The sequence below is a fragment of the Camarhynchus parvulus genome, chromosome 5 (assembly GCF_901933205.1).
Source record: "Camarhynchus parvulus chromosome 5, STF_HiC, whole genome shotgun sequence".
Lineage (NCBI taxonomy): Eukaryota > Metazoa > Chordata > Aves > Passeriformes > Thraupidae > Camarhynchus > Camarhynchus parvulus.
Window position 1 is genome coordinate 23,240,803 of NC_044575.1, and position 23,872 is coordinate 23,264,674.

Below are 23,872 nucleotides of genomic sequence, written 5' to 3' on the forward strand. Positions count from 1 at the left end.
GGTTTTTCATTTTTCTCCTTGCCATCCTGATGTTTACTTCTGAAGTTAAGAAAAGACATATAGGAGATGTGAGAATCTTAATAGGCTCTTCATGTCATTCAAGTGCTGATGGAAATGGATTTTTAGGGTCCATGACAGGTCAGTATACTGCAGAAAATGTAGCCTTTTTTCCTGGAAATCTTAGATGAGACAGTTTGTTATCTGTCTTTCTGGAACATCTACAAATAATGTTCTTGCTAGCAATTTGCTGTTTGAGTTCACATAAAGCAGGATCGCTATTTGTTTCTTTCTTCCCAGAGCTCCTTTATCTGTTTTTGTGGTTTTTTATCTGCCTTTGTTTCTTGCCTCGCATGGCACTGCATCATTGTTTTTGATGAAGACGAGCCTTTACAAAACTGGCTTTCAAAGCAGATGCAAATATGTGTAACTTGGTGGTCACTTTCTGGTTTTTTTTCTTCTCTGCTAGAGGTTTCTGAAGCAGTTACAACTGGGTTGTTGCTTCCAGGTACACAGCAACTTATGTTAACTGTATTCATCATCTTAAACACAATTTCAGGCAAGACAGTTGCAGGTGCTGGATGAATGGGAGTGATACTCAACCTACTCTTTGAACAAAATTTTTCAAGGATTAGTTAGAGTGTTAGTTTGTCTTGTGATCTACTCATAGTAGCCTGCAGCTTCACTTTCCCTATTCTTTTATCTTATATCTTTTGTGACAGTTTTCTATATCACCCTTGTCTTGGTCATAATGTCTAGTAATGCTGCATCGATACAGTGAACAGGCAATAACTGTTTCCTTGCAGCAGGACTGCAGGATTTTGCTAACCTCTCCACCTTAATGTTGCTTTACCATTAAGTCACATCCCAGCAAGGCAAGTGTCTTCATATCAGAGTGGTGAAAGAATGTGTGTCTTTAGAAAAGTGTCACTTGCCAGAAAAGCACCGTCATACTCTGTACTGTTGGTTGCCCGAGTCCGTAGAAACAGTTTGATGTCAAGATGGTACTTCTGAGTTTTTCTGACAAATCTAAACTCTGTCCATTGTTTTCCTTTTGCTTTTATTTTGTATCTGTGCAACTCAGAAGTCAAACAAGGTCACCTAGTAGGTGAAGTTCGCTGTTAATGAGAGTAATTAGGAAGCAAGCTGTTACTGGTTTGTTGCTGGCCATGCAATGCAGTGGTCTGCATTCTTGAAGCCCATAGGTCTAACAGATTAACGTTGCTTGTGAAGTTATGGTTTCAATTCTGTTTCCTTTGCAAGCATAACAGTCCAATATATTTTTTTAAAAAGAGACAAAAGTTGATGCCTCTCTAGCTTTGTTGGGCTGCCGATGTTTCTGCTTTCTAATGATTCACTATAGCTACAAAGTGTATCAGTCTTACTCTAAAACAGCATCATCAACTTGTGAGCCCACCACACAGTGAGCTGATTAAAATAGAAATAACTGGATCATGTGCCTAGAAAAGAGTGAGTGCCTTATTCTAGTTCCAAATCAGTCTTTCTCTGAAGCAGTTAATCTTTGGCATTTTACAGGCAAGTACTGCTATTTCTCTTACCTCTCATATGTGATACTTTTCTGAAACACTTGATCTTCTGAAGTGCCATTTTTAATCTTGTAAATACGTTTTCCCCTGAGCAGTGCTCTGAGAGGTAATCAAGGCTGGGGGGTTTGTTTCTCTTCAGTCAGCAAAGCCATTAGTAACTCAGCAGTCTGCTATTTTATAGGAAGTTTTAGTTGATATATAGATACACATTTTCTCTGGTGGTCCTTTCAAAAAGCTCCAAGTGAGAGATTGGCATTTCAGCCTTCAGAAGAATGCAGAATGATGGAAAGGCTTGAGTGACTTGTCTAACTTCTTTATCAATTACTGTGTTAAAAATCTATTCTAGTTCCTGTCTCTCCAGCTGGCCACCATCACTCTTAGTAGTTTCTCTACTATTTTTATTCTTCAGTTGGTTTTGGCTTCCAGTCTTACACTTGGGACTTCACAATCATACATTTAGTGCCAGGAAAGTCTTTTCATGTAACAAATGCTTTTTTTTTCCTTGTTTTTCTTGTTTCTTGTTGTTTCCCTCAGTTCTTCCTTAAGTACTTCTTCAGTAATGACTGTATGCTTCAAAGATGGGTTTATAAATGTATAACTTTTATTTTTACCAGATTATGTGTGTTCTTTTAGATATACTTTAAAAAAACTGTAGAGTAGTCATTTTAATGTGTGGATGTCAATATTTGTAACCTTTTTGCTAGAACCTATGCTCCTGGCTTCCTTCTTTGTATCTACTTGTGGAAATAACTCTCCTCTTAGATAAGTTAGTTGTCTTTAATGTTTCATCTTTAACATAATCCTGGTTTTAGGTGAGATACATTTATCCAAGGAGGCAGAAGTAGGGTGATCCTCTTTTCCTGGTTTGAGTTTGTAACTTCTCCAAGCCTTGAGGATTTTGAGTAAAGTAGCACATACTGTATGGAACGTTTATTTTTGAATAAGACACTAGTCTAACTGATCCAGGAGATATTATTTTAGCTACTATGCCCCTATGCGGAATTACAACTGTCTTGCAGTGTGGCTTTTTCCTTTTGTCTTCTGGGATGCCTGTCGCTCACTAAAATATTCAGGATGACAATGTTTTATGTTTGTGTTTACCTCTCTATTTTGAGAGGCTTATTTACTGGAAGTGCTTCATTTTTCTCTAAATTGATTTCTGTTAGATGCTCAGGATCTTGCCAGATCAGACAGATTAAAGTGTTAATATCTGGTATTTGCTTCTTCTCTCAGTGGTGAAGTTAGTAGTTAACTTTCTGTCATAGTGTTCCCAGCACTGTATGTTACCTTACCCATAAGGATGGTGCTGGAAAGTAATCAACATGTTCTTAGAACCACCAGCAAAAGTGATGTTCCCTTCCTCATCTTTTTTCCTACTTCTGTACCCTTTGTAAAACACAGTGCACACTTTGTCTTGGAGTACTATGTAACTCTACAAGAGTACACTCTTCTGAAGGTATATGTCATGTGTTTTCATTCAAATCAGCACTGAATCCTGTGAAGTGAGTTGCAAGATTTCAGGATCTGCTTCTGCTTTAGTATGGGCAGTTTAATATGACATCTTCCAGGAACCCTCTTTAGAGGACTTGCAGTGAGACCTGACCAACCATTAAAGCCAAATGAGTTTGCAGTGTCTGGTAACCTCCTCTGAGCTCTTGATAGGACCTTTGGGCTGCTCCTGCCCTCTGTCCTATCTCCTCTGAAGTAACCTACTGCAATTAGCAAAAAAACAAATACAGCAAGTCAGTAGAGATAATTCACCTTTTCTCAGTGCTTCAAACGTTGGTTCCTTCTGCTACATGGAGATGGTGCAACTTCCAGTGTCAACCTTAAAGGAAAGTAGTAGATTCCACTCAAACAATTATTTAGCATTTCTGTTGTATGTGAGTGTCTAACCTCTGCAATACAAATTGATTTAGCATTTTAAGTTGGATTGCATGAAACGCGATAAAATGCTGAAAATATGAAACAATTGGCTTGGTGTGATACAATTTGATTCCTCTGAACTTACATGGCTTACTGGTGCTGGCTTTGATAATTAAATGTCTTTTCAAAATGGTCATTGTTGACCTAATTCTATTGGCAGTGTAGTCAGTGGGAGTTTTAATATTGACTACAATGGGAACAGTTAGACCAACAGATTGCATTAGAAATCCCATGCTGTGTGTTTAATTTCACTTCCTGATACAACAATCTCTAAATATTAAAGTGAATTCTTGCCAAGACAGAAAAGCAGAACATGGCACTTTTTTTTGTCCTTACTGTCTTCTATATCCCCTGTTATTAGTGCAGTAGCCAAGTTGCCAGATGAAGAAGAATGCCTTTTTCTCCAAACTTTAGGATGCAAAATTTTGTATCTCTTTCTCTGTTTTCAGAGCTGGTATTGCTGGTCCATTAAATTTACATTAGTCAATTTTTCTCTCAACAAGCAAACAAGACAACAGGGGGATTTGACTGTCTTATCCAATTTAGGATAAACTTGCATCCTTCTTATGCCCTATTAAATGTCCATAGTTCTCCTGAATGTTTGGGAATTGCTTTCTTTCATGCTCCATTGTAGGTTGGTGTTAATATTATTTCTCCCCTACCAACTCTAATTCTCCACATCACTGTTTTGATTTGTCCCACCATGGTATCTGAACAAATGATGAATAACCTGAATTTTGAGCCAGACCTTAAAAGTTATTTTGTCCATTTGTTGGTTCTTCCAGTTTTCCTGCTGAGACAAATTAGTCTGTTAATAATTAGAGTATTACATTTCCCTTGTCGCCTTGCTGTGGTTTATTTCATTTACTTTAGCAAGGTTATTGAGTTGCTTTATAGCAGAGGCTTTTTTTTCTGTAGACACAGACACACACACACTGAGGAATTTGCTTTCCACTTCTGCAGGTAATGTTAATTAAACTATCCAGTGTGAATCATTAGCTAATGAATCTGTAGGTAGTTGACACTAAATAGAAAGTAGAGCATTAGATCTTCATCAGTACTTTAGGGAGCCTTGGAAACTTCTCATTTCTTGCTGGAGTGCTTCACGCTGGCACTGCAGTGTGCTAACATCTGCTCTCCTCCCTCTGTCAGCAGGCTGTATGTGGTACAGAAATAACACAAAGTGCCACCCATTTTCACTGATCGGTAGGGCGTTCTTTATTTTCCTTTTTAGAGGGTGCAGAAATAATCTTCAGCTGGCACCAGGGTAATATCAGCAGTTCTAGCTTTGCAACACTAGACTAGACACTCTTTCATGTAGTTTAGATATAAGTGGGAGCATGGGAGTTTAGATATAAATGACTCAATAAATTAGTAATTCAGAGTAATGTTTAGTAATATTCTTCTTTACCCCAGGGGAGAGTATCTTACACTTCTACTTACAGTAAATAGGAATTCTAGCATTCTTGAAGGATAACCACTGTTTCTTACTCCCTACAGTCTTGAGTTATAGGACAGGTGGCCATTGGGATGTGGGTTTGTTTTTTTTTTTTAAAGGGATGTTAAAAATATGTCTGTCTTTTGCATTAGTAGAGGCTGTCTCTGTCATGGTGAAAACTGAAAAAAATCCTAGTCTTTATTTTTCTCTTTTAGGCATTTTCCCATATTGTCAGGAGATTGTGTGCACAGTAAATACATAGGGAGGTACAGGATGGACTTCTCACATCAGAAAGTCACCTTGGTTAGAAGATGTGTTTGAAAGTGTTTTTGTGGATGCTAAGACCTGTGGCTAGTGGCAATTAAAAAAACTTGAACAATTAGTTCCTCTAGGTCTCTTGATTTAGTCTGTAGACTTTGCCCTTTTATCTCCTTATGTTTGCTGGAGCTAATTTCTCATTCCTTTTGAAACCTGCTGCTGAGATTCTCTTTAACTGGAGAGTTCTGTAGAGTGTAGTCCTGCTGTTGTTGCTCTTGCTGATATTTGTCCATTTCAAAAGTATCTTCCAATTCTAGTAAATGTCCAAAGTAAATACAAAGCCTGAAAGCGGTTTTGTTGCTTTTCTCACAGGGTTGCATATAAGTATCGTTTCAAAAGCTGCTACATGGAGGTTTTTAAAGAGTGTTTCTTGTCTTCTGCTAGCTCTTACTGTGTGTGGTAAGATCTGGAACATGACAATTTTTCCTTTGGTCTTTTCTCTTTAGCAACAAAAGTTGATATGTCAGCACTCAAGTTTGCAGGATTCCTTCTGTTATTGATCTCCATCTTAATAGGCTGGAGGCCTGTGATAAAAGAACAGCAGTAGCTTTTACATTTCTGATCTCAGGAACCCTGCTGGTTACACAAAATCCTGAGGGTGAGGTACTGCTTTGGCTGTGAACTGCAAATGCTGCATCTACAGTGGGAGGAGAAATGGAAGCTTTGAGCTTGGATTCAGATTTGGTTTTGGTGAAATAGCTTGAAACACTAACGAGCTTTGCAGAAGAACCTCTGCTTTTGTGTTCCTGGGTTCCTCAAGTGTGTGGGAAACAGCCACGTAATAGACTTTCTTCTCAGCCCACGTTTCTTGCTCACTGACTTCACAAAAGCAAAACGAAGAAAAATTATGAAATGCACAGCTTGCTGGAGTGGATTAGAAATGTGCTGCTAGTGCATCGCATAAGGAATATGTTGTTTCCTAGTGATTTCAAGGCTCTGCAAGTAATATTCTCCCTGCAACTGCTTGGGAAGGAGACAGGGCTGCAGTTACAGATGGGGATTTGGAATCCATGGAGAGCAGACTTGTTACTGGTGCAAGGTCATACAGAGAGTTAGTTTCTGAACAGAGAAGAAAGCACTGTTAAGGTCTCTTTCAGAACTCCAGAGTCACTAATGGAGTCTCATTATTTTCCTTGCAGTTTTTTAGTGCTGTATAATTACAAGACCCCTTATGGCCTAGGAATGCAATATCACGAATTGTGTGTGATGGGGATTCTGAAGGTCCTCCACTTTGATCTCCTGCTCGTTGTACAGGTGTCATTACCAAAATCAGACTGGGCCACTCGTGAGTTTGTCTAGCTCCTGTGTTGAGACTTACAAGGATAGCAGCTCTGCAGCCTCTCCGTGAAAGCCTGTTCAGTGTTGCATTGCTGGGGAAGTGCCTTCCTGTGTCTGCTGTAGGACAATAGATGCTAGACCCTTTGCCTTGTTCCTCAAGGCCCAGAAACAGAATTGTTATTGTGAAACAGAATGAGATGTTGTTAAGGAGATGCAATTTTGTCTGACACCACCTAACACTTCTGATTTAACTGGAAGAGCTTAACAAAAGTGAGATAGTTTTAAGATCTGGTGGCACTTAAACTGGACCTTCAGGGAAGGAACACAAAAGAATAGTTTGCAGATTATGCTTTTTTGCCTGCACTCCTGGGATTGAAAATGTGAACTTTAACACATCTCTTTGACTAACAGCAGGTTCTTCTGAGGACTGGGGTGAGCTTGCCTTTTGCTTTCCTGGTCAAAATTCTGATGTTTTTCTTTAATTTCCTCAGGTGCTGACATTGATTCATTGACTCTCTGTGGTTTTGTTGATACTTTTGAGACACTGTCAAACAATGAAGAAAGTGAACTTTAAGGTTACCCTTACATAAAACAGGCAGAGGATTTGGTACAGTTACTTGTGTGAATTTGGGACATTGGAAGCATAAGAATCGTTGAATCTCTGTAGCATACTCAGGTTGACTAGGTGGTGTCACTGGTGTTTTGTTTTCTTGGAAAATACTTTTATTACATAGTATTTTTAATGTACAGTAATTTTCTTTCTTTTGCTGAAGGGACAATGGAGACCGATCCAGGCACCGAGCTCCCCGGAATGCCCGCATGTCTGCACCGTCGCTGGGGCGCTTTGTCCCGAGGTAAGGCATCTATGGGTAAGAGCAAAAGGTGTGGAAATCCTGGAGGTACCAGCAGTACAGCTCTCTGGTTCTTTCAGGTGGATTCCTTTTCTTGGACAGGGCTTCTTTATCCATGGTTTGCATTTTCTGGGACTCCCAGGATGGCATGTTAGTATGAGCTGCTCATCCTGTGATGTTTGAAAGATAGCATGGTCTTAGTGCTTTTTACATACACGTTGAGGTCACAGTGTGAAGGCAGAATAGGAGGAGAAAAGAATCTTATCAGAGACTCTCAGCACAATGTGCTGGTTTGAGATGAGGAAACTATTGTGGGAGGTAGAGGATTTGTTTAATGCTGATCTTTGCAGCCACGTTGGTCAGAGGAGGATCTAATCTGTAATTTACTTTTTGTTTGAAGCAGGGAAGTGGTTGGCTTAGCAGAGGATTCCAGCCTTCCCTCTCCTGTAGTCTGCTGGAATGTAGTCATATTTCCTCAAAGCAATTGCAGTGGCTCTTCAGGGCTGTAGTACACAGGATGGCTTTCTCCATGTTTTACTCTCTTTGTTTTGCAGACGCTTCTTGCTGCCAGAGTACTTGCCTTATGCTGGGATTTTCCATGAACGAGGACAGCCTGGCTTAGCCACCCATTCCTCTGTCAACAGGGTCTTGGCAGGTAATGAGATTTCCTTGTTTGCAGTAGTCATGTATATTAGTGGTATTTTCTCATGAATCTGAACAGAGAAGGATTGATAAGGAAAATTAATTCCACCTCTTGAGGTTCTATTTAAGTTGTCTGAAGCAAGAGAAAGGACTTTTGGATTGGTGTAGTAAGCTGTCATTCAAGTGCTTGAGCATTGCAGATTCCATGCTTCAGGTATGTGTGGAAGTGTCTGCATGAATTGGGGACGGGTATTAACAATTCTCCCTTTATTTAACTTCTTTCCCTATTCCTAGATGTCTTTTTTTAAACAACCTGACAGACTAATGATCAGCTTGCTGCAGGTCCTTCTAATTGAATTATAGGGTGCCTTGTTCATGTTCCGGCTAGGAAGACGCACACAAGGCAATGTGGGATTCAATTAGGATCTTAATAAGCGCATATTAAGAAACTCAGCTGCCACCACATACAGCACACAGGCATTTGGGAGCCTTAGAGGGCAAGCGGAGGTGGAAAGGGAGGTGGGGGAAAGAGGAGGAGGAGTATGGCAGTCTGGCAGCTCATGAATGAGATGGTTATAGATGACACATATCTTGAGGGTGAGTCTTTTTTGGCTGGGTGTGAGTTGCTCTGTAATTAACCCCGGTGTGGGGGAGTAATTTTGGAGCTTGGGGAAGAACAAGAGATGATGTATGGACAGGTAGGTTGGGATGTGGTTTTTCTCCTTCCTTTAGGACCATCACTGAAAGGAGTGCTGAAAGGTTTTTCAAGAGGCTGCATGACTCTTTATCTTATCCTAAGGCACAATCAACTATGCCTAAGCCATTTTTGACAGGATTTATCTAACCTGTTTTTACTGGAGATTTCCCAATAATTTTGGGGTAGAACTGTTGCTGGTTTTGCAGTGCTGGTTTAATATGGCAGTGGTCTTGTCTTTGATAATAGATTTCCATCATCTTCCAGACTTCTCTCTCCCTGGACATTTTGGGCTGAGTGGTTCCCAGTGCCGTTGAGTCGTAAGAACTCAGCGAAAGTCTCATTCAAAGGACCTGTGCTTGTATCCCTTAGGAAACAGCGGAACTAACCTATAGTGTTAGCTGACACATGTACTTGCTTGTGCTTGCTGCCTGTGTGGGCTTTGGCTGTTGGCACGTGGAAGCAGCACACTGGCAGATAATTACTTGCTGCCAGGCAACACTGCAGAACTCTTGTGTCGCCCAGCTTTGCTGGAGACACCTGCCTTCATCCTCCTCCAGGCCTCCTTGGAGTTTGCCTGTTCCACTGTGGCTGGGAAATAGCCTGGCTTTTTCATCTATGCTTTTTGGGGAATTTGAGCTCCAAAACACATATGCTTGCTGTTTCTTGCACATCTGCCAAGAATAACAAAGACAGAAACTGTAATCATGGAAGTTTCAAAAATCAAGATCAGTCTTTTCTGTGTGATGCTGTGCTTAGCCTTCATAAGGCAAGGTTTGTTCACTCTGGCAGTGTTGTGGAACCTCACAGTAGGAATGGCTGGGACTCCACAGTAAATGCTTTCATTGACCTAAATATAAAATTTATTCTTCAAATGCATTAACTGCTTGTGTTCTGTTGGTTTAGTATTTGGTTTATTTTACCCATGCTTTCAGCTTTCAAAATGCTTTTATACATCCAAGCTCAAAAACTTGTTCATATGTTGCGGAAAAAAGGAGAGTTGAAATTGCAAATATTAGGTGGAGGCATGACAGGCAAGAACTAGAAGATGAGGTTGCAATTGTGGAATACCCAGAGAATTTCTTATACCCGTTATGTTGGTCAGCAGCATTGTAATTTTCAGTATTGTATTTCAGAGCCATTGAAAGTTACAGTGCTGATAGTATACTTTCCTTTATATTTAGCCTGTGCCAAGGCTTGTGGTAGCTCTTTCTTCAGTATCATGCTGAAAAACCTCTATTCAAACTCAAAAGTACTTTAACCCTGGCCTAGTAGTTATGGGTGAGGTTAACACCCTTGGCTGAGGAAAAAATCATCTATTTTCCCATTAACAAAGGCTAATCTAAGCTTGAATGCTTTGAATTGCTTCATTCTACCATGTATCCAGACTGTCATTTTTGAATTATGTTTAAATGCAAAAATGCCAAATGTATTTCTTATGTAACCTCTACATCATTTGAGAAGAGATACCAAAAAAACCTGCCTTGCTAACTTGACAGTTTTCTAAAAACTGACAGTAGACTCCTGTGATCAAGTAAGACTGAGAGCTGCTGTTTGGGAAAATACATCCAATTGTCCTTCTGCTCCTGTCCACTGCCCCATTTACTGCTATATGCTGAGAGGAAGTCAAAGGAGCAGATGGAGATCTTAGTGTGTGAATTACTGTGGTGTGCTGACTAAATTTCTTAATGTCAGAGCTCTTGCTGTCAAGTTCTGTCCATTTACTTTCAGCTTTCTGCTTAATGTGAACAACTTTCTGTTGTTAAAGTGTCATTCTCACGCAAGTGTTACACAGACAATCACTGCACTCTAGGGAGGACTGCCTTGAGACTAAATCTTTACAGTCAAGTTTAATGAACCCCTAAAAATTACAGGTTGTCTCTGCAGATGGACTAGTCCAGCAATGCAGTGGGTTGGGCAAAATGACTAACATGCCAGGCAGACCTTAGGTCAAATCAGAGCCCTTTGTACTAGTTGGGACTGGTGGCCATCCTTGTGCCGAGGCACTTCCCGGCGAAGCATGGGAATGGTGGCAACAGATGGGTAGAGTAGGTGGGAGCCCAGGGGGAGAATGAAGAGATACCAGTCAACATGATAGACAGGGAGATCTCCATGCCAGCAGCCTGATTTGCATGGAGCACTGGAAGAGCAACTCACCCCAGTAGCACCTGCCTGCCTCATTATCTGCTGATGCAGTTCAGATCTCTCTGCTGATACAGAATGCTGCATCACTGTGCTTTCTGGCACCAAGTAAAACACCATGTGAAAATATATTACATCAACATTGTTACCTTTAGCATTGAAACTTGTAATCACACCAAAAAGTGTTGGTAGTTTGACAAGTTATATTTTTCTGTAAAGTCTGCATTGATTGGCAGTAATTACACTGTCCTCCTTTAATCCTTTATTAACTGAGTCTTATATCAGCTTTTTCATTATTTTGTCTGGAATCAATGTCAGGTTGACAAGACTGACAGTCTCATCCTATTTCAACCTTTTAAAATACTGGTATAACACTAGCATATTTTTCAATCTTCCATATTCCCCTGTATTTCAAGACTCATCAAGAAGCCTGAGAGTTCATTTGGCAGCTTTTTTAAGGCTCTTGGTAGTGTGGGCTGCAAGCCACCCTCTGCACTCTCCTCTCCTTGGTGAACTGCCCTAAGTGATGGAGTTGTGGTCTCCAAGGAAACATCCATACAGTGAAAGCTAGTTGAAGTGGTTGGTTGCTAAAGTGATGATGAAAGCAGTAAATATATTTTGGTTTCTCACTTCATATGGCTGATTGATTGCATGTGGCAATGTAGGTGGAATACTGCATCTTGGGGCCATTTCAGTCTTAAGAGTCTCTTGGGTTCTCTGCCATTTGTGGGCCAACAGAGTGGGGGTTTGATTTTTGGTTTGGTTTTCTTTTTCCTTCTTTTTTTGAATGTCTTTTTCCCTTCTACACTTCCCAGGAGATACCAAAAAGATGTTCTGGGGGATGAGATTACACCTTTTCTAGTGGGAGTTAGTACTGCTGCAAAGCTCAGCAGCGTTAATACGTCCAAGGAACACACAGCTCAGTATTGTGTTTACTACCTCTTACTGCTTTTTTGAAATGTTTCTGTAAGCTGAGTATTTCTGCCCACTGTTTTGTTTAGGTTTGTTGTTTGTTTGTTTCTTTGGTTCATTTATTTGTTGGTTTTGGTTTGGTCTTTTTGTTTGTTTTTTTAAATAAATTTCTCTTTGTCCTAAGTTGCATTGGGAAGCAGGACACTGTGGTGATGGGCAAGTTACAGATATCTTTTGGCATCTGGTAGCACAGACCAGGATGTAAATTTTAATATCTTTCTTAAAATCCATAGATATATTCAAAAGAAAAGGTCTGCATCATTGCCACTGAAGTGCTTGTGACCTCTTGTTCCCCTCTGTGAACTTTTGCCTCAGGCTTTGTAGTAATTGACTGCTTTGGGATGGACAGAGACATGCTAATAGTACAGTGAAACAAAGAAGGCTTTAGTTTCAGTTCAGTGGAAGCTTAGGGGAAGAAGAGAATCAGCGTTTCCCAAGGAACTTTGCAGAAAGCTTTAAAAATTGACACAAATACCATTTTGTTGGCATTTCTGTTACTCATTAGGCGACGTACAGATGAAAGTTTATGGTGGAGTTACCTAGCTTTGTGAAATGCTTCTGTCTTGCCTCACTTTGTTTTAATAGGCTTCTATTCACTTATGTGTGTCTCAACAAACAAAATATTTTTCCTTGTGTGGTCGTAGGTTATGTTTATCTGTTCTGGCTTTGCCACCAGTCTTTTATCTGTTTAAACACAATCCAGCACAGTTGCTCTGAGTCTTCTACCTTGTGGAGAGATCCAGATTCCGCAGGGCTTAAGGTTTGAGTGATACAAATTCTACATTTACAGTTTCTGAATTATTTCGTTGCTATCTCAGGGTAACAAATTCAGACCAAAGACTGAACACTTACATGTAGTCAAAGAATGAGCTTGATTACAGATTTTTCCATATCCCACACCTATTCAGGGTATAGCCTGCCACAAGAGCAATAATGGTTCAGCTTTTGATATCTCTGCCGGCGTTGCCAAAGCAAGCTGTCTGTAGCCTTCTTACACTGGGGTGGGGCTGAGGCTATTGATGAAGCTAAGAATCAGTTGATCCATTTAATGGGAGTCTAGAATTTCGAAGTGTGAAGTCTGGCTGTTGTTTTCCCAAAATCCTATAAGCTATGCTGTTCTTCAGAGCTTTACTTCCTGGGAGAATTCAAAGTCACGTGTCTTCTGGTGAATTTCTATTCTTCAGCCAGCAACTGCTAACACACAATTGTTAGAGTGTATGAAGTTTCCTTGTGGTGAAAATTAGCTAAGATGGGTAATGTCATCCTTCTGGGGCAGGAAGGATGTGATTGAGCATGTGATAGTTCTCCTAATAAGAATTATGATCATGGCCTCTCACCAGTGACATGCACTAGTTAAGGTGCCTCCTGATGCACATTCCAAATCTATTAATCACTCTAGCTGTATTTAGGGCTGTTGTTCACAAGTGAATGGCTCTAACCTAAAGCCAGCTAAATGGATATCATTGAGCCTGTGGTACATGCAGCTGCATAGACTTTTGGTTGCCATTGCAAGTTGAGTTAGCCCTACAGTAAGCTTTCACTTCTGCTCTAATGATAGAAGTGATCATGATAAAAGGCTTCTTTGCCTTCAAAACCATGCTGAAGGCAGATCTCCAGTTCCTCTGGCATTTCAGGTGTGATTGCCTCCTGTGGCTCAAGTCATCTTGACCTAATCCTGTTCTGTCATGTACAGTATGCTGTTAATTCTGTTCTGAGATGCTCCCATCCCTCACATGTGCTTGTAGTGATGCACAGCTGGGCAGGGTAAGACAAAGATAACTTGAGAGCTCCAGAAAGCCAGCAAAAGTTGGTAGGAAGACTGATTGCCAGTTGTCTCTGATGTACTCATGTTTTTCTCAGTATTAGTAGTTATGTATTTTCTGTACAGTTCCCTGAGATTTGAGTGTTATTCTGAATCTGTACCTTTAGCTGTCTATCGCTGGCTTATTGATATTGGCTTGCTTCTGCCTTTTCATCCGAGACAGCTGTATGAATTTGTGTCCTGATCTAATCCTGCTTTTCACAGTAGAGAGTTCTGTAGAATAATAGAATCAATGAACATAGCTGTGTGGCTTTCTATGCTGCTTGTTTCTTTTATAAGTCTATTTGGTACTGCTAAATATGGAAAGATGTGAAGCTTTGGGTAACTTTATGGTCTTTCTGTGGTCTACGTCAGTGGACACTAAATGATATAAGAGGCTTAAAGTATGCCTCAGATTCTTCTGTGACTTGAGAGCTATAGATACCTGTCACCTTCATCACAGACTTGAGAACAGTTTATGATTTCTGTGAAAGTGCAGCCTTTCATGAAGAAATGTAAGGAAAAAAAGAGGCTGTATGACTGAATTGCAAATGAATGAACTTCTTACAGGAGGGAATGATGGAATGTTCCTTCATGGGACTGGTGAGAGGTATCCTCAGAGTTGTTGGTTTCTTCAACATAGTACTTGAGCTTTTGAAGATTTTGTGGTAGGATTTTGGAAATGTGGCAAAGACTTCAGTTGCATGACATCCTCTTGTCTAAGTGTTCACTTAAAAATTTGCTTCATGTATTCTAAAAACACACTTGCAGCCCTTGAGCTTTCACAAAGGTTTATTGCAGCACCTCAGCTCTTATCTGTCTTTGTCTCTCACTAGCTGGTGTTTTCCTAGATCAGCCTTCAACCATGAAAGTTTTTAATGTTGCTGCTCAATTACAGTAGAGTATCTCAGATAAAATCTCCTGATAGTTCAGTGTCCTATGTGCAGAATAAAGTCATGTACTGTGAGTTAACTTTCTCGTAGTATTAGATCCCTTCTTGACTCCCAGTTCATGGATTCTGTAGCTGTGGCTACAGGATTTTACATCATCATGATTATGGTCAGAAGGTGAACTTCTTATCACACATTCTTCAAATTAAATCCATCTCCCAGAAGATGGAGGACAGTTTGTCAACGCTTAAAAAAACAAGTGTAGAAAACAACTCTTAATACACAACTTTGTGGTGACACTGGGATCAGATAGCTGATCCACAGATGCTACATTCTTCCTTAGCAGGTCCATCTTTCTAGTACTTAAGTAATTTTTCCCTATATTGCAGGACACCAGTGAGTTTGTTTTTTCCGGCTCTGTGCTTTAATTGGCAGTCCAGCTGCCTCTTTTCTGGTGCTGTAATCTGTGTCATCCTGGATGTTGTACCTTGGCACAGTGAAGGCTGATAGGTAGTTGATGCAATTAGCCTTTGTATGACCTACAGGCAATCTCTTCTGAAATGCTAGTCCGGTGCAGAGACCCCCAAAAATGTACCAAAGCTGTTGGCATTCATTTTGATGTAGATAAATACTCCTCTGAGCTAAACGGGATTTAGTATCTATCTGTGTATCTAGATGTCTCCTGAAAGTGGGTGATAGGTGGTGTTAAGAGAAAGCCATTAACATATGCATTTATGTGATGGAAGATTTTGTGTGTGTTGTTTCCAGTTAGCCTTTCCCTCCCATTCAAAATACCAAATTTTGCATTGAGAGTCTGAGCAGTTACTCATCCTTATTTTGCTGTCCGCTCCTGCTTACACTGTCATACACAAAAAGCACAAACAGCCAGAAGGTGTCGGGGTACTTTCTGTATGGAATAACTTTACTCTGACTGTCTGCTTATTATGCCCTGCTTGCTCTGTGTCACTGTTCACTTACATCTTCCACTTAGCAGCAGACCTGCTCTGTGGTCACATAGAGTTCTCTGTTTACATCTGTGAACAGGTACATTTTGAATTATTTGGTTGAGACATTAAGAGTACAAAACACTAGAGATTGTGGGGCAGATGGAATGAACTTCCATCACAACCCTTGTAAAATATTATCCCCTATTTGGTTCCAGAGACTAGAGTACTCTAACGCTTGAGTGATTCCAAAATCAGTTTAATTTCTGAAACAGATTTTATGTATCAATGTTTTTGTATGCGAAGAACCTGCACACCTGACAAGTGGAGATTTTCCATGAGTCTCTTAAATATTGCACAGTAAAGGGTAGCTAGAGTCAAAATCATACTATTAGCACTTTAAAGCCTACTATTGCTCAGTCCTTTTTGTTCTTGTCTTTCCTTTATGCTTTTGTAACTCAAGCCATAGATTATCACAATCTGCTAAGTCTGAGAATGTGTTAATTGGGAGAACTATGAGTCAACTGGAAATAAGAATCCGCAGCTATGTGCACTATGGGAGGTATTTACACTGTAATTTTGGGGTCATCTGACTTGGGAGGCCAAGCTTCCTGTGTAGTTAGCAGAAGAAAAAAATACCTCTGCTCTGAGGATTCATCACCTGCAGTGAGCTGAAAGGAGGTGCTCTGAATATTCTGTGGAGCTGACAATATATCTAACACTGATTAGATAGGGAGTTTTGGAAGAGTACTTTTCTGCTGTGGGTTACTTAGATGCCTAAAATTAGGCAGGCTACATCCTGCTCTGATGGCAGAAAGGATGTTATCTAGAAGAGGAGATCTTCATTCATCACTTGGATGAGGGATCAGAGTACACTCTCAGCAAAACTGGGAGAAGTAGAGGATGAACCTGAAAGTTATGCTGCTGTTCAGTGGGGCTTTCATAGACTGGGAAATGGACCAGCAAATCTCATTAAGTTCAGTGAAGAGAGATACCAAGTCCTGCACCTGGGGGAGAATGACCCCATGCACCAGTACAGGCTGTGGACTTACTGTCTGGAAAGGAGCTGTGCAGTGAATGACCTGGGGGTTCTGTGGACAGCAACTTGAACATGGGCCAGCAAACGCACCCTTCAGAAATTAAGGCCAGCAGTGTACTGTGTTGAATTAGGAAGAGCATTGCCAGCAGACTGAGGGAGGTGATCCTTTTCTTCAGACCTGCTAAGGCCACATTTGTAGTACTTAGTCCAGTTCTGGACCCCAGTGCAAGAAAGGCATGGACATGGAGTAAGTGCAGTGAAGGGCCGCAAAGATGAGTAAGGGTTTACAGACTGACTTGAGAAAATAGGTTGAGAGAGATTCAGCCTGGAACTCTTCAGCCTTAGGAAGAGAGGGTTTGGACTGCATCTTGTCAATATGTATAAATAACTGAGGGAATGAAGAAAGCCAGACTCTTTTCAGGGATGCCCAGTGAAAGGACAAAAGGCAATGGACACATATTGAAATTCCATTTGAAGAAAATTTTTTCTTTCTGTGAGAGTGGTCAAATTCTGGAACCATTTGTATGTGGAGATTATGGGGTCTCTTATCTTCGGAGATATCCAAGTTTGACTGGAGAGATGTATGTGAACAAACCAGCAGTTAAGCTCTCTTAATTGCTGTTGACCTTTCAAAGAAGGTGTTTGGGATCTGGGGTCAATCCACTTCTGACTGTAGATAGTAAAATATGGAATGTTAGAGTGGCAGTCAAAATCTATTTGCTTGGAGGGCCAGTCTTTCCTGCTGTTGCTTTGTTCCCAGTGGTGATCCAAGCAATGATACCATTGTGACTATTATTACAGCCCAGAGTGAGATAAGGTACTTTGGGACCGGTAATGTATATCCTATTTGCAGTTTGTGACGTCTTGTTTTGGGCAATGTAGCGACTTTGCAAATGGCTTTGGGGAGCTGTGGGTGAACGCATAGAATATGAATTCCTGTCATGATGCTACAGCTCTACAACCTTATGTAGGCAGGCAATATCAGGGAGTATGAAGCTACTGTTATCTTTTTTATATAGTCTTATTGACATCATTCCAGATGATGTTCAAGTCAACGTGCAACTCTTTGTGTCTACATTTCAGAAGGACTTAGTATAGCTGAAGGAAGAATCAGCTGAGGAAAACTTCAGCTATAGAATGACATAAGCTTCATGTACTTAGCTAATCAAAGAAGTAGTAGGTAGTTGTTACTTGATTGGTCTAGATATAGCTGTGGGGGAAAGATGTCTGATAGAGCACCCTTTAATACAATAGACAAAAGGCATAGAAAGATGCAGAACCTGATACCAGAACAATTTAGCTTGGAAGAAAAAGCGATACTTGAGCAATGGTGTTGGCAGTTTTTAATTTCTTGAAGTTCTGCCACATAAAGTTCACCATTTGCCTTGAGGTAACTGATTGCTGAAACAGGTTTTTTTCCAGTAGATGGGGGGTTTAAACTAGCAAAATTATTGCCTAGTCTCAAAGGAAAATTTATGATCGTAGTACTGGTCTCAAAGTTCCTGGTACATGTACAGGAGTTTTCATAGGGTGTCTTCAGGGGTCCCTTTGCTGGAGAGGTTCTTCCAGCCATTTGCCTCATGTCACAAGTGCTGCAGGACTGGAAGCAAGCACTGCCTCTGAGAAAGCTTGTATAATGTGGTTTCTCATGCAAACTGTCCCAGTAAGCCTTTCTTTGTATTGGTGGCTGTGAATCTAAAGCTGCTTTTGAGATTCAGAAAGGCATTGGAGAGAAGTGATCATGTTCTTAAAAGTGAAGGGTGCAGGCTGATTCCTTTTGTGTGCATTGTTAAAGAGATGAATTTCTAGATATCATTATATCAGAATGGGTAAGGCTTTGCAGAAGTGCTCATCATTTGTGGGCGGTGAGGCCCCTTGGGGACCTGTCTCTTTGTGGGTGGTAAAACTCACTTAGCCATAAAAGTATTTTCCCAGAGCTTGCTGCCTCCTCTTAAAAGGGGAAAAAATAAAAAAATTACCCATGTTCCAGAGCGCAGAGGGGAGGCAGGAACCCGTGCTGTGCAGAGGGGTAGGAATCCTCAGTGGCCTGCCACATTTGGCTGTCATCTTTGAAGAGATTAGTCATGATTTTCACTGATGTGTTTTATGGGGCAGGGAGGGACCCAACACCACAAAGCAAATCCTAAGACAGATTTGCTGCACCCAGCATAGAATATTTTCATAGACATTTTTATAGCTACCTTGCCATAAAGATGGAAGAAGTTTTTGCTATGGCAACATAGTTGTGTGTTGAATAATGGATTTGGTAAGAATGCCATGTGATGATCTCCTGGTCCCTTTTGCAGGTAGATAGGTTTGTACCATTGGATGTTTTATTTGTAATTGAGCATTAAAGTCTCAATCTGTTATCACTTAATGCCTAAAATCAAAGGTTGTGTTAGCTATTAGGTTCTACAGTAGTGGTTTTTCCTCCACATAGTGTCATTACTCAGCTGGTACTGTTGGTTTTATGCTCCTGATCTGCTGGCTTTCCTTGATTGTGGGGGAAGATGTATGGGAAGATCTTGGCAGGGTTAGTAACAACTTGCTTGCTTTCTCGGAGTTAGTTTTGACTTGTGGGTTTATCTTACCTGGATATTTTACCTTAACATGAGCTGCTATAAGTAGCCCCCTGTGTGGGACCTGGAGGAGTTTTAGAAATGCCTGTGGCAAGGGCAGGGCCTAGGAAATAAATTTAGGCTTCAGACTTTCCCCAAAACATAAAGGCTGGATTTGTCAGTGCTTTTGGGTTGTTAAAAATGTGGAAGATGTTAAGTGTCTTGCATGAGATGGGGAAGTTCTTGAAAAAAAACTGAGCAGAGAAGCCAAACAGCATTTGTGCAGTAGCAAACACAGGCTCTAGTCAGGATAAGAGCACTAGGTGAGTTCATATTAGCTTTTTAACTCTTTGCCTCAGAACTCAAAAGTAAATGCAGACAGCAGGAGATTCTGTACACTAGAAAATATAAACAGGATCCAAAGGCGTACCTCACATGTGTCCCTCCATGCCTTGTTGTTTTTTTTAAATGAGTGCACCCATCACCTCTGGAATGTGGCTGAAGTGAGAATGGTCTCCAGTGCCTGTAGGAGCTCAGCGCTGGTTTTGAACTAAGCAAGAGATGCAATGTCGTGCTACTAAAGGAAGCTGTATTTTGCTTTCTTGAGCAGTAGGTTGACACACTCTCCTGTTGAGCTCAGTGTGGGCTGTAATCCAGAAGCCCTGGCAAGCAGGAGCTGTTTTGTTTCTGAGAGCTCAAAATCAGTGAGAGCTGTGAGCCAGCCTCTGCAAATATAACAGCTGTGGACTCCGAGTTCCCCCATTACCTGGCTTCTGAGTTCTACTCTTGCTGCTCTGGGAACCAGATTCACATCTCTTTGCCTTGCTTCAAGCACTGCCTGAAACAAGGTACAATTTCAGCTGTATCAATGTGCTTCAACCCACCAGGTTTTGCAGCAATAGGTGGGAGGGAGTAGTTAGGTGTGGCTCATGGCCCATTAGATAACTTCAGGGCTGGCAGCAGAGTATGCAAGAAGTTGGTCATAATTTCTTGGTTGTCTCTTTCAGCATCTTTGGGGTTGGTTAGAGTGGTAGTGGTAAGTAGAAGCCATTCACAGAAGGCAAGGGAAGAGCAATCAAATAATCAAAAATGTTAGTATCTTTGCTAAGAAAGAGTTAATGAGAATAGTAAGACTACTAGTCCTGGGTTTTGACCAGCAAGGGGATCACTAGAAGTAGAGCAGATTCAGTAGTAGTTGAGATGGAAGATATGCTGGAGCGGAAAAAGAAGAGTGACTGCCCAGAGTTCATATACAGTTTGCGAGCTAGAGGTAATAAGGACATATGGGACAATGCATTTCCTCTTCTCATCTTGGACATCCAAACCGTGATCCAGAGTCACTGAGAAATTTAGAGACACAAGAAATTGATGTATATTTGTATTGTGAGAGGGAGAAGAAGAGCGTACACATGTTTACCAACAAATGGCAAGGGATAGAAATTGATAGAAAAGAGGGAAAAATCATAGAGGCTGGTGGAGTGCTTAGAAGGACTGGGAACATGCTTGTGTCTGTTATGGGAAGAATTGCAGGAGGGGAAGGGAAGGTTGAAAAGGTAGAGGAAGTAATGTCACTTGGTAATTTTCTTACAAGCAGCTGAGATTCTGCGCAGAGACAAATGGAAGCTGGAGGAGGGGAGGGTTTGAGGAATGAGTCAAAGGTAGCTGGGATTGCAGGCGTGGGCTTCAGTTAAGCTGGAGAAACACTTTGTCTTCTTTCAAACAATTGTTCGTGTTAGCATTCATGGTGTGGGCATGCATGCACCCATCCATGTGCTGTCTCCTGGTTGCTGCACACAGAAGCTGTTTGAGGATCTGTCTTTTGGTTCACCACAGACCAACCAAGTCAGATCCCAAGGCTTCTTCGAGGTGTCAGAGTAGAAAAGTGTAGTGGAGGGAATTGGTCTGGTGGCAGTTTTCATTAGTGTTGTCTTGCAGTAGATGGAGGAATGGGTACTGGTATCACAGGTGGGTCAGGCTCAAAATCTGGTAGGGAGAGAAGGAGGCAAATACCCAGCATGTACATATACATCCCCACAACCCCATTATGAGGACACTGAAAAGTGTAAAGGAAACCCAAAAGTACTTTGCCAGAGTGGAAGGAAAAGAAGGAACAGGAGAAACAAGGCTGAGGGGAGACAAATAACTGACAGTGCTTATGGACTGGAAATCATAATAAGATGAAATAGAAGACAAGGGCTGGAAGATATTAAGTTGTGACGGAGAGGGACTCAATAATAAAGTTTAGAGAAAAATCTCAGGCCAAATGGAGTGAGCAGATTTACAAAGATTTTGAAAAGTAAGGTGAGAAAGCATTTTGCTGAGGTCTTTCTTGGAATCTGTATGTGGAAGTTATGTAAGGTATGCAAGGGGAGTGTGTTTCTATATTTTCCTGGCCCAGCTTGGCTGATGAGGTTCCATAGAAAAACGCTATTCATGGGTACCTGTCTGTCTGTTGACACAAGAAACAAGGAAAGCTGAAGGCAAAGCCCTGTCATAACTTCTCTACTTGCAAAGAAACTAGCTGTAGGTGGATGTCAGTCTCCCTGATCACTCCTGTGATTTTAGTGAACTACTGCTTAACTTCTGCTGTCCTATGACTTGTGAGGCCTAATAAAATTGTCATTAGGAACTGTAATTTTACACTGAATCCTAGGACTGAGAGGTTGGCTTGGAGTGTTCATCATCTTCTAGAATGTACCACTGCTGGTTCTTTGATGTGGTAGGAGCTGGACCTCTGACTGCTGCTGTGAGGGTGAGATCCTGGAACATTTCACCACAGTTCCTTTTTAGTTTGTGACTCCTATCCTCATGTAAAGCATGATTTGGCTTACTCCAAATCTTGATTGTGTATAATTGAAAATTTTACTGTAAACCAGTTGTCATTGCTGTATTTTCATCATATGAAATTTCCCTCCACTTTTGCTTGTAAATGCTGTATGGAATAGCTGTGGTGGTTATTTTGTACAGCAGCATCTTGGGGAGGTCTACTTAGGACCTTCTGGAAGCATTATGAGCTAATTCAAGATGGATTAAGGTCAAGTCTGCCCTAAAAAAGAAATAAAACCCACTTAAGTATCCATTCACTGTGCAGTGCAAGACCTGCATGCTGAGTGTCTAAGTACTTCTGCTGCCTTAGTTTTTCTGAATGTGTCTTTGAGTTTGCCTTTTAACACTTCTTAAAAACAATGGAATACAGTGGTAGTCTCCTTTAATCTTGGAGTCAGTTTTGTAATTGCAGTGGGTTGGAACTGTCTGTGATGAGCTGAGCTGTGGCACAGATTTTACAGAAGTCACTGCAAGGTTATGAGTTTGGCCAAACTTCTTGATGGAGTCCTGACTTCTGGGAGCCCTTATGCTGTGTCACTGTTCCAAATGTTGCATGGTTGCTTCCACATAGTTACACTTGGTCTGTCAAGTTGTGGACTATCGTGCTGTGTCCGTGCTGCTCTGCATACTCTGGGATCTGGGTCACCCCTTGAGCCTGAGTCTCTGCATTGGCTTCAAACAGAGATCCCTGCGCCCTGGCTGGGGTGCAGCAACGTGCTTTATGCATTAAAGCTAGTGGCAATAAGGAATGAGTCTTGTTTCCATTGCTGTCATCTACATCATGCCAAACCACCCTCAAAGTGGGTGTTCCATGAGAAAGTGTTCAGAACATTGTGATAGTGAAGTACTTTATTTGCTGTAGGTTTCTTTTACTTCGTTCTGTTTCAGTTGGAATAATGTGGTCTCCATATTACATTCTTCCAGCCTGGGCTTCCTCCTTTCCATCTCACCATGCTTTAAATTTAATCTATTTTAATCTGCCTTCACAAGAGTTAAACTCCCGTTAGATTTTGTGCTTTCTCAGCTTGCTCACTTTCTGCTTTCTTTAGGTTGTGTGTCTGTTCACTGCTTTAGCCAGCTAACAGCAAGTCTGTCTGCTTAATTTGTTTCTGTCCTGCCTTTTCTTCTTGTTCTTTAGATTGGTGATACTTTATGATGTGTCCTGCTCAGAAGATATTATTCCTGTGAAAATCCACCTCTGAACATGTTTAGCTAGTGCTCTGTATTGTGCAGATTCAGTCTGTGTCGCTAAACTGACACAGTGTTTTCATTACAGGTAGGGGGTGCACAGGGCTGGTGCTGTAATACAGCAGTCCTGAAATATGTTTAAGGATAGTAATAACTTTTGCAAGTCTTCCATTCACTGGCAAGTACAAGCCTTTGAATACATTTTTGTGCTTGGCACTTCTATTAATACTATGTGTGCTATTTCCACAACAAAAAGTGGCTCCAGTGTGGAAGCTTGTTGTTGTACTGATACACAGTTAAACCTGCAGAATTTAAACCCTTCCAGGGAACCTACTGCTTCTTGAATTAGTAAAACTTTGTATTTTTGCAATGTGATGGTTGATAAGGCATGCAGGTGCTCTACAAAGACATTGCTGAGGTTTTCTCTCAACTGCAGATGGGTGTTTTGTTATAAGACATGCACATTTCAAGTTGTGCTAAGCACACATTCTTGCAGTAAGAGCTGCAGAGGTGGTAGCTGGAATTTGGCTTGCTGATTTGTTTGGATTAATAGGTTTTCATGTAGTTAAAATGCACACTCACAATGGAAAGGGCTTTTCTGTAGAAAGCAGTTTGACTTGTTATTTTTGTGTCTATTCTACATCTGTCTGTTGGTGTAGCTATATTGGTTAGATGGGAGCGCTGTTAGAACATTATTTGAGCCTCTTAGGAAGGGGAATTACTTAGTGTGAACCAAAACTGTGGCCACACTAACAAACTATGGAATTGATGGATAAAGTATAACCTGAGTGGAATATATGGGCTAGAGGTGGCAACGCTCT

General features: G+C 41.0%; 1 protein-coding gene across 2 annotated transcripts in view; it reads left to right on the forward strand.

Moving 5' to 3' along the window:
• AMBRA1 (autophagy and beclin 1 regulator 1) overlaps positions 1-23,872 on the forward strand; it is a 135,565-nt gene that overhangs the window by 42,959 nt on the left and 68,734 nt on the right. The window contains exons 10-11 of one of the 2 annotated variants that reach the window (XM_030948594.1): positions 7,275-7,358; positions 7,910-8,010. In XM_030948594.1, coding sequence (XP_030804454.1) covers positions 7,275-7,358; positions 7,910-8,010 — 185 coding nt within the window. The remainder of the gene's footprint in view (positions 1-7,274; positions 7,359-7,909; positions 8,011-23,872) is intronic. The other variant, XM_030948595.1, reaches the window with a different exon arrangement.